The following is a 12,098-nucleotide window of genomic DNA, read 5'->3' on the forward strand; positions in this document are numbered from 1 at the left end:
GCCCGATTGTGATCGGTGACCGATCGATCGGCACACCTCTAGTATAGTATAATATATATATTTAAATGTTGCTTTTTTTTAATATACGTTTAACACAACATGTGCTTTTAAATTAGTTTTGGTCAATTTAGGATAGAGAATTCATTTGTTTTTTTCTTTACCAGCCATACATTTAGCCTTACGAAAATCATGAGCCTTGGTCTTACGTTACATCTTATATGGCTACTAAATAAATCAAACCTTCACAAGATAATCTTTCGAGTAAGAGTTGAAGTAGAATGAGGTGTGCTCCTCCACGGTGGTGGAGAGCGTGGGATGTGGCGCCACCATCCCTCCTTTAATGTCGGTGCCTGAAGACACAAACGACAACGAGAACAAATAAAATATTTTCTTTTGGCAAACAGCGATGCGATTCATGACTAGTTTATATCCCTAGCTTGAGGACCTAGGAGCCAGGCGTAGAGGCGTCTGTTGAGGGACATGTCTCTCCTGAGCAAAGTGAGTAAAGCTGCAGACGCCACGGTGATCATATCGTCAGCACTGAGAGCCACGCTGGGCTCTGCCGGGTCCTAAACCAACAATGCACAGAGTTAGCTGAGGAGCAGTAAAGGATTTCTGGAAAAGACCCAGACATATGTTGAAATATGTGGGTTTTATTAGAAGCATATCCACAAAACATAAAGAGAACCATGCTACTTGATGCTACTTGATTCTACTTGATTCAGCAGGATTCAGTTCCTCTGGAGGCCATGATGCTCAACCTTCAAGTGTTGAATAACATGTAGAAACTCCACTTCGGGTTTCCATAGTCTGGAGCTGTTTGTAACTCATTAATTCATATTTGAAGTTTCAATTTGCTTTAATTCAACAAACCCAATTTAGCTACTAAATAATGCTCATTTAGGCTCAGGGTAAACAGTGTGACAGCAAATGTTTTAAAGGATTTTTGGAATAGAGAACAACAGAAAGTTCATCCTGGAAATGAAACCATGGATGGATGAAGAGTCACCCAGGTGCTAAAGGTCAAGTGTACTTGATTAACTTATCCGTAGACAGAGAGAGCACTTCTAGAAAGGCTACCAGATGTACATCAGCACAATGGCAGAAGTACTTGCCTATCAAGATAAAGCCAATGAATAGAAACAAAACATTTCTCTGAATGAAGAAAAAAAATAGATTTAAGTAATTAAGGATATTTAATATTTTGATCAAAAATGAAACAATATTTTTTTTCTGACATACTTTTTGCTATGATAACTCATTAAATTAAAAAATGTTGAAGCCCTCAAGAATACATGTCAGATCTGATTGACATTTAAACAAAATAAGCCAGGGACATGAGTCATACATGCATTTGTCTGTTTTGCTTAGATAGCTGTTTTATTTAGGCCTTTATCGCTGACTAGATAACTCCATCTGGTTGCTTTGTACTGTAGTCTCTTCAGGCCAGGAAATACATATCAATAAATGGATGCCAACCAAAATCTTCTAAAAAAAACAACAACAACAAAAAAACATTTGGATATATTTGTAACACACACAAAGAAATAAAGGAGATTCACTTTGGTGACCAACATTTTTTTACCTACCAGACATGTTGCAAAGGGGAAAAAGTAGAGGAGGACTTCAAGCATGTTCCTCTGCACCAACACATTTGAGTCTTGCAGAGAAAGACAGACTGACTTTATCTGGAGAAGCAGAGAGAAACATAAAACTTAGACCGGTGACCGTGAGGGAATCAAACATCCACTGAAGGGGGACAAACATGGACACTCACCACTGCGTGATGGCCGTAGCCCAGCATGTAGGTCTGCTGACTCAGCGGGGCCATGCGGTCAAAATGTGTGACCACAAAGACTGAGGCGGGCAGCCGCACCATCGGGGTGACCAGCATGCTTCCCCACAGGGCTCCGAAGAAGACCTGCTGACCCACCAACAGCGACAGCTTGACCAGCAGAGCATCAGTCCTGAGGAGAGGCAGAGATCATAAACACCAGAACGTGACTATAGCACTACTGAAAAGGATTAATGCAATTCAGAGGGGTTTCCATAATTCAGGAACTAACTAAAGCAGCTTAGAAGATGCATACGTTTAGTTTCTATTAGCCTCATTTTTCTCTTATCTTTTTATACGAGTACATTTAGCACAAAATATCAAAATCAATGCATCTTTATCAAGCTTCATCATTAGGAATCATTTCTTTAAGAAATTGTTAAGAGGAAGTTTGTGCTGCATTCAGTGAATAACCCTTTGTGGTATAAAGAAGATTTTAGATTGTGATACTGGTATGTCCATTGCCTTGAATAGAAGGGTTTCTGGTTCTACTGGCCTCTAAAAGAAGCCTGGACTACGTCAGGGGTCAGTCTCCGCCTTAAGCAGAAAACATCTTGACGTCTTGTTCATTAGTGATGGCAGGATGTAGTCGGAAATGGGCAGATTGAATTTATTTGTTTGATCCATTTTTTGAGGGGAAAAAAAAAATTTTAAAGTGTTTTTATGGACCTGTCATAGACCTCCAGTCCTTCTTCCAGACCAGGTAAGAGTCCAGTTACGAAAGCTTGCAGACTGGGAAGCAAAGCCCTCTGCAGTGGGAGATAGTAACGCTCATAGAGCGTCAGCAGAACTGGCTTAACTGCCATGGCTGCATGACCCAGCAGCGGGAACAAGCCGGAGCTGAAGAAGAAAACAAAATGCATGAAACAAGTCAGAGTGAGAGCGGTTCATAACGAGGCCTGGATTCTTCTTGCTGAGGATAATTTTATCCGGTTCTGTCACCTGTAAATAAACAGATCCTTGGCCAGCCACTTTGTGCCAATGATTTTGAAGATGACCTCGTATGTCTCCAGAGCCTTGAGGTGCACGCCGCTGGGCAGAGCCGGGTGCAGACACTGGGCCAGACGCTTCCCTATGATCAGCCTTTTGGGCAAAAGCGAATAGCGAAGGTTACTCTGCAGGGCCTGGGGAAAAAAAAAAAGAAAAGAAACCACAAAAATTGAGTAAGAATTTCACCAGAAACTCCACAATGAGTCAGAAATACTCATTGTGGAGCACACATATATTTTTTTTAACTTAATCTAAGTTTTATTTAAAAGGTTGGACATCTCTCTTCCTCATGTTTTTTTTAAGCTTGAACACACAGGGACACTCCAAAGTCAATATTTGGTTTACAAGGAATAGGAAAAAAAAAAAAAAAAAACACAAGGGCATCTTTATTCTTCACAATAAATCATACAAAGACTTATAAACAAAAAGAGGATGTGACAACACAAAAGCAAACCTCATCCATGGCCTCACAGAACTGTAACAGATCTAAGCAAAACACCAAAGAGGAACCTGTACCTTCCGAGTTAATGCAACAAAATGGACCCATTAAAATTCAGAGTAATGGATCCACACTGCACCTTATTGAGCTTTCCCAGGGACGAGATGAGATCCGCCCACTCACTGGACGACTCGAAGTTTCGCAGCGCCTTCTCGATGACCGCCGCGTAGTTACGGTATCGGTAGTCATTCTGCAGCTCGAGCTCCTCGGGATCCATGTTGCACCGGTTTGATCACAGCATGTTGTTAGAATATTTCTGAGGGCGGATAAGGCAAGAGACAGAAAGTCAGCGACATAACCCGCCTGTCTGAAACCTGCCTGATTGCCCTCTGTCTGCAAGGCTGGCTTAATACAAATAAAATTAGCTAATTAACTCTGAGGCAGCAAACATGAAGGCACTTATTCATGACTGGTTGCTGGATGGCCGACTGACCTGTCAGTTAGTCCCGGGACGAAGGAATCCCAAAATAAACTGAGAGGCAAACACTCAGAATAGTACTTGCCAGGCAAAAAAACGAGAATAAACTTTTTCATTTGCATGTCCGGCATCTTTCAGTCTTCCTCATATTTTAGGAGTGGCATATTTACAGGCTGCACAACCACAACAGTACCCCCTAGATTACGACAAGAAGCTCATCGATGATGTGCCGAAATCTCCAACTGGTCGTTCTCTGTGAGCTGATCAGTATTAGCATCTACATCCACATTAACAATGCAGCATATAAGCTTAACTGTGCATCTAAGGAGTGTATTTTATTAGGAGTGGGGATCAGGGAGGTAGGATTAAAGAGACGCAGACATCTGGAGTCTGAAGGCTTTACAGCTGAGAGGAAGAACAGCACATGGTCAGGATAAAGCTGAGCAGCACGATAATGATGGTCATTGCTGGTCATTTTCTGTAATGATGTTTTACAGTTTTTATCTTTCTTAAATCATGTTTGAATGCTATGAAATCATCATACTGTAGAATTTTTACATCAGATTATCACATTGTGAGAATGTTATAGCAACTCCTGACTTTACAAGAGTCATATTTCTCAAGAGTCAATGCCCACAAACAAGAATCATAACCACAATCAAAAGAAATGGTGCGTAATAAGGAAATAATATCCAATTACATTAAATTATATAGGAGATTTGAGCATGATTAGTTTAGTCCAAAAACTACTAGGATAAACAAATTGATGTTCAATGGAAGATAAATAGAAAATAGTTTGTTGAAAAGTAAGAAATGGAAGCAGATAGAGATTAAATGACAATAAAAATGAGGGAAAAGGACCAGAATTACACAAAGGTGTCATATTTTACCTGCTTAACCTAAACATACACTTCCACAAGAAAGCAGCAAGAAATAAACTAAAATGAAGATTGTAAATACACTGACTTTCTGATGATTTCTTACTGAAAGGTAATGTGTTGTTCAGCCTCATATTGAATTAGAATAATGCGACACCTAAAGTCTGGGGTGAATCTTAACCTAATCTAAAGATCCGTGCTCTGTATGTTGAGAAACTCTGCCAAATGTCAACAGGAGACTTTGACATCAGCATAGCTTTCCTCTATTGACAGAGACACACGAGAGGTTTTCCACATTTGCTTAGGTAAGAAGTAAGTCAATAATACAAAAAAACAAACTGGCAATGACGTTAAATGCATAGGTAATGTGCATCATACTCAAGCAGTGAAAATGTGAAGTGCAGTGAATCTGGGGTTCGTGAATGACACATCTATGGCAAATCAGCAGCAACTTATGCAAGTGTGTTAAGATACAAGGGGTCAATCTAAAGACGAAGCTCAATGGTCGGGGCTTGTAAAAGTGGATGCAAGCTTAGAAAACTGTCTATTCCACTTTGGTTAGCTTAGCTTTCTACCTCTTGCGCTAGGTTGACCTTTCTATTACATGTGAAGGTCTGTCATCGTTTCAAAGAAAAGAGCAAACAGATAATGTAAGTGATTAGGCGTATCTTCCAACTGACACAATCTGGTATTCAGGCACTTCATGTTTTTATGTTCTTACTGAACAGTTTCAGATACACAAAAGTGCTTGACGTAAGAGCAGAGATGTGAATAATCCCTTACGTGTCGTCACATAGTTTTGATCGCAATGCTTCTAGTTTTTATTCGTCAGAAAATGAGCAGCACACACAAATAAAATGCTTATTCACAGGTGGCAGCTTGATAAGCAAATGGAGTTGGCCTTGGCGGAACAAGATGTGCATTCTCACTTCCCTTACCGGATCTAACAGCAGAAGTGACTTGAAACCAGTTGCTTCTACGTTGCATTGTGCAAATATTGATATTAAAGCCCAGTGTATTTTGTTAGGATTTACTGTGACAGAGCTGAACAGAGTATTACATGGCAGTGAAGAGGGAAAAGGATACATGGCTTTCAGTTCTTGTTTGCTTTTTTTTACACAGACAAAAACTTGAAAATTATGTCGCATATTTATAAATGCACCACAAGATCAACTAAGGGGGGTGGGGAGGGGGTTGTCGCTAATAAAAAAGTGACTACCACAATTTTCAGATTTAAAAAAAAAAAATTAAAATAGCATCCTTTTCCTACCGCTGCACAACTGTATGCTGCTTGGCCCGTCACATAGCATCTCAACATTGTTACATGTGGTTGTAACGTGGGAAAAATGTGAAGTGGGAATACTTGTGCAAGGTGCCGTTCACGCAGCTGTGAGACACTGGACCGTGTGCTTTGAGGGTGGACACCGAGCAGCCGTGTCACCTGACTGACACCATCACTACAGCAGGCTTAAAGTGCTGGCGGATGCAGCCAAATAACAGCTGGCCAGAGAGTACTGTACCATCAATGAAGGGCGCTATTATGTAACATTTCACAAGCACTGAGCAAAGACTAGAAAGAGATTAGTAGTCAAATTCATTTTACATAGAGCTTAGCTTGTGCTACTGATTAAAGTTGGGAAGGCACAATGTAAGCCAGTTTCTTTGTTTCTTAAAAAAAAAAAAAGAAAAAAAAAAGAAATGGCAGCTTTCTAGCTACAACACACACTGCTTACTGCTAACAGCCAGCGTCGTAAACAAACGCAGTATAGAAATCAGGTGCATCATGACTCACCGACAACGGAGAGAAAAGAAAAAATACACAGGAGGCTTTACAGCAGGACCGGAAATCTCGTTTTTGGCGGGGTCATCCTCCAAACCAACTCCCGGCTCAAAGAGGACTGCTATCTGTGGGGTTAACCATCCGTGGAGAACCAAGGTGGGTGCTAGACATAGCGGGGCGGTGATCCTCCAACTGCTCAGCTGATCCTGAACCGACCGCGGCCTGCACGGCTCTCTCTTTCACACTGACAGCTGGGGGTGACTTAAGAATATTATGACCAATGAAGTAACTATTTGTGTTCTAGCTTCTATTATAAACCAAATACTCATATTTTAAAGTACATAATGTAGCAAAACAAAACCAATTGGAATTACCGTGGCTTTAAAAAACAGAGGCAGAAATAGGTTATCACAAACCTGCCACCCCTCCAACTTTGGTATGTTCCAGGATGTGCCATGTTGACAAACCTCTCACCTTACCGTCAGAAATTTCATCATAAAATTGTACAGCAATGTGCAACAAAATATTAAGAGTATACAGCTATCATAAATGATTAAAAATGGGTTCCTTTATATTTATGTAAGCTTAGAATTTTACAGGACAATTAATAAATAAATAGAGAGACATCACAATGTTTGTTCACACAATGTTGTTTTTTGACATAAAACTTTTCTTTGTCTTTCTGGATTATTGAATGTATATGCTCCTAATTTTTATGTCTCCTTCTTCTCCTCATCAATAAAGTGTTTCCTCAGTCCTCATCATCTTTATTATCTATGCATTTCTGTATGTCTTTCCCAGATGTAGTAAGTGTGTATTTACTTGAGAAGCTTTTTGAAACAAATGAGTAGTTTTGCTAAACCATCGTTTTTATTCCTACTTAATTACAAATATTTTTAAGTCCGGCTCTAGGGTACATCTTCTGGTGACTCTTGACACCTGTAGGTACTTTACTGAATGTAAAACAAGACTATTTAAACAAACAAAGAAATAAAAAATTACCATATACAACTACACAATTTATGGTAAAGACTTATTTTGTTACCCCCACAAACTTTATTTATTGCTATAATATTGTGTTTTGAGCCCGTGATGTCATTTAGATTGTCAATTAATATATTGCAACTGGGAGAACTTTACACTGTTTTAATGCGTACAGAAGCTTATTGATACCAGCAGCTTTATGTAGTGAAAAAATTTTGACTTGAAAACATGTTTCTGATTAAACAATGTTGTGATAAACTACTTAGTACTTGAGTAGCCTTTTTTAACCAGTAGTTTTTATTTTCACTTCTTCCTGAATGATTACTTTTTACTTCTACTTGAAAAGAAAATACACTGAAGCTGTTGTTTTTCAATGACTTTGCTTTTTTTATTTGATGCAAAGTGCTTTCTGTTGACATGTAAACTCAAAGCAGAAAGAACTCAGGCCAGGATTGGAACCAAGAATCATATCGCTTCAAGACAGCCATGCTACCGACTGCGTCACTATGCAGGCGCAATAAATGGCTCATAAAAGTAAATCATAAATTCTTAGCCGCTCTGGCCAGCTTCCTAGTTCCTCCTTTAATCAATGATGTGCATATTAATTATTAATCAAATATGAATGCTCATGCGTGCATTAGCTAATTGAATCTCATTGTTTGTTTGCGATTTTATACAATGTTTGACATGTTGACCTGCAAACGATGCTTAAAAGACAATAATATGTCAACTGAGCAAAACTCTGTAAAATAACTAATAACTTTGGATTAGATATAAGCAGTCTGAAAAAAAAAATCTGGAAATTATAAATTAATTACGATAGTCCCATGAACAGTACCAAGTAATAGCTTAACAACTATTACATATTACATAAGTATTAGAGTTACACTGGGTGTAACTGTTAAATCTGTGTCATGCACAAGCAACTAAAAACAAAAATCCATATTTTTCCTAGAATTCTAAATGAATCACCTCCAACATTAACTCATTAACAGTCGGTGAATCGATACCTTTTAGTTGCAGAGAACTAAAAGGTATTGTTTCTTCTTAGTTTATACATTTTATGTTTGATTTTATTGTTGGTTGTGTTTGAGTCCCACTAGGGGTTTCTTTTCAGAAAACCCATCGCTGCTTCCCTCTTCCACGAAACATATTTGATTTGAAGAAGTAGCAGAAGTCAGTGGTCTTCATAGGGTGCTTAGTTCCTTCCTAGAAATCAGGGGGTGAAGATGTGTAAGGTTGGATTAGAGCTACTGCTCCACTGCATCAAAAGAGTCTGCTGAGGTGGTTTAAGACATCTGCCTCTTTTCCTCTAGGTCCTACATCGGCACTTGCCCTTGACATGTCATTAAAATACCTGTTGTGGAGCTGGATAGTGTCACAAGGCTTTCTAATGAGAGGAAAAAATTGGATAGATGGAAAAACTAATATTTTCTTGTTTCTAGTCCTTCTTTAAATTAAGTCAAGACTCAGATCCAGAACTTAAAAAAAACTGCTGACAGTATTAGAGTTAGAGTCCAGTATTAGATGCAGATATTAATGATAAATTCTTAGCTTCAATAAGCATATATGATATTTTTCTAATTTTTTCTATTATTAAACATGCAGAAAGTCTAATGATTATTCATCAAAGGTGTCCACTTTTTTTTTAACTTTTCAAAACAATCATCCTCGCACATATGTGAGATTTCATTTGATCTAGAAATACAAATGGAACCTAAATTGAGAAAACAACAACTTAGAATACAATTATCCCACTGGTTATTATTGCTTCATTACAGTTTAGTATTTTATATGACTGCGAACGTATAGCAAAATCCCCTTTTATTATTTAAACCAAAATATGCTCAACATGATGCATTACGTCTTACATAATAAGACTTGATGGAAAACTTATCTAGTTAATAGATTGACAGTACATCCTCGCACAGAAAAGAATCTGCATGTTCAGGTTTACGCCTGTAGATGGAGCCACTGCAGTTCGAAAAACATTCTGTGCTTGTTTTTATCGAAAGTGTCGTGGCTCACAAAGAAAGAACTTATAATGTAAGGATGTAGTCAGTGATCAAATAATACGTAGATTAAAAAAATGCACTGGTACAAATATAAACATCTAAGAAGATAAAAAAGAAAGAAAGTATTAAACAGAGAAGCACCAACACTTTGGTGTGCTTGTTCCTTTGCTTGTAAAAAACATCTGATGCCAATGAACCAGTTCAATCAAATTTAGACATAGCTACAAGTCTTCTCAAGTTCATTCAATGATCAACTCCTTTACATGTATTACTCCAAGCTTGGTCTTTAAACTTTATCTTTATCTCCTAACTTATTGTTATTAGAAAACTAGAAAATGTGTTTGCACTTGAGAAGTCCACTGAGTGCTGTGAAAACATTAAGGTTTTATGTGCAAGGTAACTTGTTTATTTAAAATGTCTTTATTCCGCTACAAGATTTTCAACTTTTATTTAAATTTGCAGTTTTGCAATATAAAATAAAGAACAATACATTTTTGTCTTAGCAGACAAAACGATCTCAAAGACATTTAAAAAAAACAAACAAACAGATGTCCACCAATTCAGTATAAGTTACATGCAGGCTGAGTGGGTTCAGATGTTTGTTCATTTATACACTGTCTATAAAACTCAACATTTTGTTTAATAAAAAAAATTAAATAACTTCATTCTCTTCAGCTTATTGTTTGTACCCATCTTAAGCCTCTGATGCATGACTTATTGACTGTACAGCCTTCCATGAGAGGGTCTTTTTGAACCCTTGTTTAAATCAATGTGTTTTTAAGCTACTTTTGTCATTTTGATTCAAAATAATGTTTAGTATGATACTTTCTGCTGTGTTTTATTTCACACAAGAGTTATTTCATTTTTGAAGTATTTTAATTTTTTCACTTTTTTAAGTGTTTTTAGAACAAATTGTAGAACATTTATGACGATTTGTAGAACATTTTTAAAACAAAATGACAACAACAGCAATTTTACAACAGCAATACTGGAACAATGTCAAAGTCCATTATGTGTGTGTGGGGTGTGTGTGTGAGGGCGGGGGGAAAGAAAGAGCAAGTTTCTTGAAACTAGCTAGCTAATCTAGCTATAGCTAACATTACTGTCTGTATTCTATTGTGCTGTGTGTATGTATGTGCATTTATTTATCCATCCATCCATCCATCCATCCATCCATCCATCCATCCATCCATCCATCCATCCATCCATCCATCCATCCATCCATTTTCTTCTGTTTATCCAGGGTCAGGTTGTGGGGTCAACAACCTAAGTAAGGAGGCTCAGACTTCCCTCTCCCAGCCACTTGTTCCAGCTTTTCCCAGAGAATCCCAAGGCGTTCCCAGCCCAGCTGGGAAACACAGTCCCTCCAGTGTGTCCTGGGTCTTCCCCGGGGTCTCCTCCTGGTGGGACGTGCCCTAGTCACCTCACCAGGGAGGTGTCCAGAAGGCATCCTAACCAGATGCCCGAGCCACCTCAATTGGCTCCTCTCGGCATGAAGGAGCAGCGGCTCTACTCTGAGTCCCTCCCGGATGACTGAGCTTCTCTCTCTCAGGGAGAGCTCAGACAGCCTAAAAAACTAAAACTAATTTTGGCCGCTTGTATCTGTGACCTTGTTCTTTTGGACATGACCCAAAGCTCATGACCATAGATGAGAGTAGGAACTTAAATTGACCGGCAAATCAAGAGCTTCGCTTTTTGGCTCAGCTCTCTCTTCACCTCGACAGACCGGTACAGCGCCTGCTTCACTGCAGACGTTGCACCAATCCGCCTGTCGATCTCCCGCTCCACTTGGGGCAGAACGTCTCCCCCGACCCGGAGAAGGCACTCAATTATTTTTCAGCTCATTTATTTATGCATTTATTTATATAGCTATGAATTATTATTTTATTCATTGAGATAATAAAAGAAAGAACCTTGAACACATTGATTAACAGGTTTTGCATGTCATTCAACACATTTTCTCTTTGGTTTTCTCATCCAGGGTGTCAGTCACACACAGAGACACACAGTCACGCACACACAAATAATACACATGCAAAATAAAGTATAGGCAGTAATGTTAGCTAGTTGGTTAGATAACTAGTATTAGCTAACTTCAAAGAAGGCTAATAAGTAATAGGTTGATTCGTGACAATAACGCTATCACAGCACTGATGATCGACACACACACACACACACACACACACACACACACACACACACACACACACACACACACACACACACACACACACACACACACACACACACACGCACACACACACACACACACTTGTGAGGTAAAAATAAAGATAATACTTATATTTAGGAGTTCTTGCTTTGTAAAATATTATTATTCAGGGGTGAGACTTCGGTCTCAGTGTGTTTGGTTCACAAAAAAATGTTTTCCTGACAGTCACAGTTGGTAAGAAACAACAATTCCCATTAAATTCCATAGGAAATGAATGCGAGCCATTTCTGACCCACTCACAGAAGAATGGGGTAGTGATATAAAACATGATATATTTTTTAAAATGTGTAAAAGGTAAATAAAAAATTTGAATTGCATGGTATCAATAACATGTTTGTTGAGGAATACCTTGAATATGAAGTGATGAAAACTTTATTACAAAGATATTACAAAAATATTACAAAAAGATGACCTCACCAGGTCCAAAAGGACCCACTTATGCATCAGAGGGTTAAAAAAAAGTTATATAT

General features: G+C 38.4%; 1 protein-coding gene across 2 annotated transcripts in view; it reads right to left on the reverse strand.

Moving 5' to 3' along the window:
• Positions 1-6,633, reverse strand: part of dop1b (DOP1 leucine zipper like protein B) — a 30,721-nt gene extending 24,088 nt beyond the window's left edge. For both annotated transcript variants that reach the window (XM_015032110.1, XM_015032109.1), the window contains exons 1-8: positions 6,412-6,633; positions 3,403-3,579; positions 2,777-2,958; positions 2,504-2,674; positions 1,778-1,967; positions 1,590-1,688; positions 446-569; positions 241-350 (exon numbers count right to left, since the gene is read on the reverse strand). In XM_015032110.1, the coding sequence (XP_014887596.1) occupies positions 241-350; positions 446-569; positions 1,590-1,688; positions 1,778-1,967; positions 2,504-2,674; positions 2,777-2,958; positions 3,403-3,540 (1,014 nt within the window). In that variant the 5' untranslated portion in view covers positions 3,541-3,579; positions 6,412-6,633. The remainder of the gene's footprint in view (positions 1-240; positions 351-445; positions 570-1,589; positions 1,689-1,777; positions 1,968-2,503; positions 2,675-2,776; positions 2,959-3,402; positions 3,580-6,411) is intronic.
• Between the last annotated feature and the right edge of the window lie 5,465 nt (positions 6,634-12,098).

The sequence above is a fragment of the Poecilia latipinna genome, unplaced genomic scaffold (assembly GCF_001443285.1).
Source record: "Poecilia latipinna isolate Pla-1442-1.1 unplaced genomic scaffold, P_latipinna-1.0 Scaffold231, whole genome shotgun sequence".
Classification (NCBI taxonomy): Eukaryota; Metazoa; Chordata; class Actinopteri; order Cyprinodontiformes; family Poeciliidae; genus Poecilia; species Poecilia latipinna.